The sequence below is a fragment of the Plodia interpunctella genome, chromosome 11 (genome assembly GCF_027563975.2).
Source record: "Plodia interpunctella isolate USDA-ARS_2022_Savannah chromosome 11, ilPloInte3.2, whole genome shotgun sequence".
Classification (NCBI taxonomy): Eukaryota; Metazoa; Arthropoda; class Insecta; order Lepidoptera; family Pyralidae; genus Plodia; species Plodia interpunctella.
The window spans coordinates 7,205,719-7,212,508 of NC_071304.1; the positions used below are offsets into that span (position 1 = coordinate 7,205,719).

Genomic DNA, 6,790 nt, shown 5'->3' on the forward strand with positions numbered 1-6,790 from the left:
AGTGTTGGTCCCTGTCATGCCAGAAGGGCTTACCTTTTTTAAATATAAATTTATGTATAATTTTTTATCAGTAATATAACAATGTAAGTACACAATAAATACTTAACCTATATACATAACCATAACAGTCAACTAACCTACCATCGACCTTATCGTCGATGTCGTACGAGGCGATACATCCCTTAGTCGCCTCGCACGACATCCAGGACATATGGAGTGGCCCCATATATTCTAGGGTGAGAACGCCACGCGACAAATGAGTCAAAACGACCCTTTCAAAAACTTTTTACGGCTAATGTTGGTCAAGTTAAAAAGGAGTTCAAATTCTCAGAAATTTATTCATCGCAACGAGTGAACCAAGTCCTAAGCACCTTACGTCTGACCACCACTCTTTATGATGTCGTGATAGTTGGAATGAAATGCAAAATGCCGTCATCTCTTTCCCTCTCATTGTGTTCCGTACTTGGTTTTCGTTTTAACATTTCAAGCCTCTAGCGATGGGCGTTGCTTTTAACGATAAAACAAATTCCTTTTGCATTTGAGTGGCTTAATAAATATGAATATTTGAATCATAAATCTAATCGTATACTCAGTTAAGTTTATAGATACGTAAAACGAACAGCAACCTGGTTAACATTAAAATTGTCCCTAGTTCGCCTTGTGATTCCGGCTAGTGCTAATGCATTTATAGGTACGCATTGTGTAGTGTATACGTATCTATTTGTCTTGTGCGCATACGTCACGTAAAGCGAGCGGCGGGGGGCAGTCGCCGACAAGCCGTCTCAGAGTGTGTACGTGTGGTGGTGCGCTGTCAAGCCAAGTCTTTACTAGCTTATCGAGCGACAGTACAAGTGGCGACGAGGATAAAGGTATGTCTTGATTACATTATACGTGAAAAAAAAAAATTAAACGATAGGGGAAGAAACTCAACATTCATCTTGCACGCTAAGTGCCAATTAAAGATGTAGCAGTCTAGTAGTTTATTGCTTTTATATATAACTGTAGTAATGATTGACATGGAAAAGTACCTGTGAAGGTTTATTTTCTCAATATAAACATTATATAGGCGTTTTGTTGTCCAAACAAATAATGGCAATATTTCAATGAAACGAGATAACAAAACAAAACCTATGAATCATAAGTCGGGCGCTTGAACCAGGTGCTCGAGCGAATAACCTTCCACCTACCCTATATTAATAATTATACATAGGTCAATAGTAAAGTAAACAAAGAAGTGGACGGCTACTGTTAGCCGTATTCTATACAATAAATTAATATGAAATGTCGTACAAAATGTACATGTTTAGTTAAATAACGACAATCAATAGAAAAATTTAAGCATGCAAGATGAATAAAATTAAATGATGATGATGATGATAATATTAAATTTACTTATAAACTGCGAAACTGATGTAAGTTTAATCTAGCGGGTAGAATATTTGAAATTTCAATTTGAGAATATGGTGACTATACTATTTAGGTATCTATCTAATCTACAATGTAAGTGTAGTTTTACGTGGTAAAAAAAAAAAAAAAAAAAAAAAAAAAAAAAAAAAAAAAAAAAAAAAAAAAAAAAAAAAAAAAAAAAAAAAAAAAAAACGGTGGATACGTGGGTCATTAAATTGACAGTTGCTTTCAGTTAACTCAATTACAAAAAAAAATGTTAAGCACAATTCATATAGAACTCATTAAATTGATGTTATGAACTTATGTGCATCGTTAGAGAAATGGTTGCCAAGCAGATAATTCTGTACATTTAATTGGTGAAACAAATTAGGTATAATCATTAAATTGACTGCATATTTGTATTCATGTTAGTATTGTGGTATATGACTTGCGAGTCTGGAACTGGCACCAAGCAGAAAAAGTCTGTATATAAAAGAAAAATACTTAAATGTATATTTGCTCACAAAATGTGAAGTAACGGCAAAAGTCGTTAATAGCAGACTAATAGTCTGATCATTAAATTGATTAACCTTATTTCAGGTTTGCCCAAAATGAGTCACGACGGTATAGCCTTAAATATGAAGATGGAAAACTTCGACTGTGAGGGTGATTCAAGCTCAGTAAGCGTTAGATGGGAACGATGGAAACGAGCTCTCAATATATACTTGCAAGCATCTGGAACCGTCCAGAACGAAAAAAAAAGGCAGCCTTGCTACATTTTGGTGGGCTCGACCTACAGGAAATATTCTACAACCTCCCGGGGGCTGATGTTGAACCATCGGAGGGTACTGACGTATTCAAAATTGCAATAAGCAAACTAGACGCGTACTTTGCACCGAAGCAGTGTACACTATATGAGCGTCACGTATTCAGACTTATTCAACAGGAGCCCACTGAAAAATTCGAGAAATTCGTACTGCGGCTCAGACAACAAGCTGATAAATGCGAATTTAAAAATAAAGAGGAGCACATTGTGGACCAAGTTATCGAGAAATGCTTCTCGAATGAACTAAGAAGAAAAATTCTTAAAATAGGAGATGAGATGACTTTGGATCGTGCTATAAATGAAGCTAATGCCCTCGAAACTGTAAATAAACAAATGGAAGAATTTGAGAAAGGGAAAACCCCTGAACAGACAATTAATAAAGTAGATACAAAAGAAAAACCTTGGAAAAATTATAGAGGCAGTAGGTGCGGGAGATGTGGAAACTATAGGCACCCTTCAAACTCCGATAAATGTCCTGCAAGGGATAAAGATTGCTTAAAATGTGGACTTCGAGGACATTTTAGACAATGGTGTAAAACTAAAAGCAACCTTAAAAGGAACAATACAGAAAATACTTCCAATAAGCCGAACCCGAAAAAACCTAGACTACAAACAAAATCTAATACTGAAGTTAATCAAATAGAAGATGACAGTAATGATGATCAAAATGGATATAATTATGTTTTTCACATAGACGAAGACCTACAAATTGACTGTGTAATTGGTGGAATCAAAACGAAGATGATCATAGACTCGGGTTGCAAACATAACTTGATAACTGGAGAAACTTGGGAAGTGATGAAGAGACGGAAAGTGGCAGTATCTAATCAGATCGCTAAACCAGATATTAGATTTGTAGCATACGGAAGTAATAAACCTTTAGAAGTTAAGGGATGTTTCAACGCAACACTACAAGTAGAGGACAAACAAGAAAATGCAACATTCTTTGTTATAGCAAATGGAACGAGAAATCTTTTAGGAAAACAAACAGCAATGTCATTAGGCATATTAAAAATTGGATTAAATTTAGGAGTTAATCAGGTGAATGAAGAGGAAAGAACAACATTCCCAAAATTTAAAGATGTACTGGTTTCAGTACACATAGATGACTCAGTACCAGCTGTTTCACAACCCTACAGGTATTATAACTAACTCACCCACTTCTTAATCAAGTACATAAATACTAAAGTAGTTATGACATAAATATAAATTATAAGTAAATTCCACGATTAAATTGTAATAAACAAAATAAGTAAAATGAAAGAATAAATAAATATATTGAATAATAATAAACAAGAGGTGATAAAAAAAAAAAAAAAAAATTTGTTTGCTATGTATTAATATTATTGATTTACTATGAATATATAATACATAAATATTGATGTAATATTTAATTCAAAGTTAGCCATATTAATTTAGAAATACAAAATTTATGTTGCCGATGTTAATTACTACAGCGAAGATAATTACGTTAGGACATTTCAATATGTGCTTATGTATATGGTATTAAATTATAATTATAATATGATTATCTTCAAATTGTGTTATTTCTTATAAACCTAAAATGTCGTATCATTTACTTATACAACATATCGTACTTCTATTATAGGAGGATACCCATACCCTTAGAAGCAAAAGTAGAAACCAAATTGCAGGAACTTATAGACAAGGATATTATAGAGGAAGTACCTGGATCTTCAAAATGGGTCTCACCTATTGTTCCCATTCTCAAAGACAATGGGGACATCCGTCTATGTGTTGACATGCGAAGGGCTAACACTGCTATTCTCAGAGAAAACCACCCATTACCGACCATGGACCAGTTGCTGCCTAAAATGAGGGATGCCAAATATTTTACGAAATTAGACATTAAAGACGCCTTCCATCAAGTTGAATTGCACCCAGATTCTCGACACATAACCACATTCATCACCAGTAAAGGCCTCTTTCGATATAAGCGGTTGATGTTTGGGATCTCATGTGCTCCAGAAATTTTTCAAAAAGTTTTAGAACGAATGCTACTTGGTTGTGATGGAGTATTTAACTTCATTGATGACATTTTAATATTTGGAAGAGATTTGGAGGAACACGATAAACGTTTAAAAAAGGTGATGGAAGTGTTAAAAGAAAATAATGTGGTTTTGAAAAAAGAAAAGTGTTTACACAGAGTAAAGAAGGTGAGTTTTTTAGGACATGAACTTTCAGATGCGGGTGTTCGACCACTGCAAAAATACGTCACCACAGTTCAAGAGTTCAGGCCACCAGTAAATGTAAGTGAACTGCAAAGCTTTCTGGGTTTAATAAACTACGTAGGAAAATGGATACCTAACCTCGCGACAGTTACTGAACCATTTAAAGTACTACTTCGTAATAAAAACGCAAAGACGTCAGATATTCAAAAAGATTGGGGCTCGAAACAAGAGGAAGCATTCGAATATTTGAAATCAACCCTGTCCAATATTCCTAACTTAGGATACTACAACGTAAATGATAAAACAATTGTCATTGCTGATGCCAGCCCAGTCGGCCTCGGAGCAGTATTGATACAGGTAAATGATAGGGGGCCGAGAATTATCGCGTATGGGCACAAGACGTTAACGGACTGTGAACGCAGGTACTGCCAAACCGAGAAGGAAGCGCTTGCCTTGGTTTGGGCAGTGGAACACTTTCATATTTTCTTATATGGTAAGGATTTCGAACTGATAACAGACCATAAACCTCTAGAAGTAATTTTTGGCCCAAAGTCCAAGCCGTGCGCGAGAATTGAAAGATGGATTCTTCGGCTCCAGTCATATAGATACAAAGTAGTATATAAACCCGGAAAGACAAACATCGCGGACCCATTATCTAGGCTTCTTAAATTACCCACAATTTTACCGACAACAAAAGAAGATCACATTCACCAAATTGTTGAATACACTCGACCCGTTGCGGTATCAATGAGGGAACTTTTACATTATTCTAGAGAGGATAATGAGATAAAGAGTGTAAAAGAAGCTATTTACAATAACAAGTGGGGCGATGAAGCAAAATCGTTTAAAGTATTCCAAAGTGAACTCTGTTTTTATGAAGGACTTCTACTGAGAGGCACGAGGATCGTTATTCCCAAAGAATTGCGTGAAAGGGTATTGAACGCTGCACACGAAGGCCATCCTGGCATAGTGGCAATGAAAGCCCGAATGAGAACCAAAGTATGGTGGCCAGCGTGCGACAAGGATGCCGAAAATTTCGTTAAAGCTTGTCGAGGGTGTACTTTAGTTTCCGCTCCAAACCCACCAAACCCTATGAAGAGAAGAGAGATACCGGAGGATGCATGGATGGATGTTGCTATTGACCTAATGGGACCTCTCCCAAGCGGCGATTATTTGCTAGTTGTAGTGGATTATTTCAGTAGGTACAAAGAAATAAAAATATGTCGGAAAATCACTAGTACTGAAATAATCGGAATACTCAAAGAAATATTCAGCCGATTAGGAAATCCTCTCACTATAACTGCTGATAACGGTAGGCAATTTTGTAGTGAGGAATTCAAATCATTCTGTAAGGAACAGAACATTACCCTCTTCAATACTATTCCCTACTGGCCACAACAGAATGGCGAGGTAGAACGCCAGAACCGCGATATTCTTAAGCGACTAAAAATAAGTCAAGCCGAAAAAACGAACTGGAGGGAGAGCTTATACGATTACTTAGTGATGTACAACAGTACACCACACTCGGTTACGGGAAAGACGCCCTCGGAGTTATTTTTTAAGCGGAAATTCAGAGATAAGATTCCAATGGCAGGTGATATGGGGTTAGAACCTTATGAAACAGAAAGCGAAATGAAAGACAGAGATAAAATAATGAAGGAAAAAGGAAAGGAATATGGAGACAGAAAGAGAAAGGCAACAGAATGTGATTTGGAACCTGGTGATAAAGTTTATATAAAAAACATGATCAAAGATAACAAGCTTAGCCTTAACTTCGACACAACTAGCCATACAGTAGAAAAAGCAGTTGGGGGCGATATTCAAGTTCGAAATGACAAAACAGGGCAAAGTTACAGAAGGAACGTGGTACATTTAAAAAAGATCCAAGGACAGTGGAAAGTGATAGACAGTGACAAAGGTGAAGACAATAGTCGGGACTCTGGAGAAGGAAACGATTCGATTGATGCTACCGAGTAGTAAACAAGAGGTGTTATTATTTATCATAGATGTTGTTGATTATTTACCTGAATTTTGATTGGTGAAATGTAGAATCGTCTCATCGATAACTGTAGTTTTATTTAAACTAAAATATATTTTAGTTAAGGAGGGGATGTAGTGTATACGTATCTATTTGTCTTGTGCGCATACGTCACGTAAAGCGAGCGGCGGGGGGCAGTCGCCGACAAGCCGTCTCAGAGTGTGTACGTGTGGTGGTGCGCTGTCAAGCCAAGTCTTTACTAGCTTATCGAGCGACAGTACACATTGGATTGGTTATTTTATCGTTTTCAGTTTCAGTTTTCAGTCCACTGTTCAGCTATCGCAGTTATTCTGAAAACATTTATTTTGTCTATAACACAGCTTTCCAATATTATTTCTATAGCAAAAT

At 36.3% G+C, this 6,790-nt stretch overlaps 1 protein-coding gene across 1 annotated transcript; it reads left to right on the top strand.

Moving 5' to 3' along the window:
* The first annotated feature begins 755 nt into the window (after positions 1-755).
* LOC128673409 (uncharacterized protein K02A2.6-like) lies at positions 756-6,514 on the top strand. Its single transcript, XM_053751218.2, has 3 exons — positions 756-869; positions 1,987-3,351; positions 3,822-6,514. The coding sequence occupies exons 2-3, from the start codon at positions 2,078-2,080 to the stop codon at positions 6,379-6,381; spliced, it is 3,834 nt and encodes a 1,277-aa protein (XP_053607193.1). The 5' UTR covers positions 756-869; positions 1,987-2,077; the 3' UTR covers positions 6,382-6,514.
* The last annotated feature ends 276 nt before the right edge of the window (positions 6,515-6,790 follow it).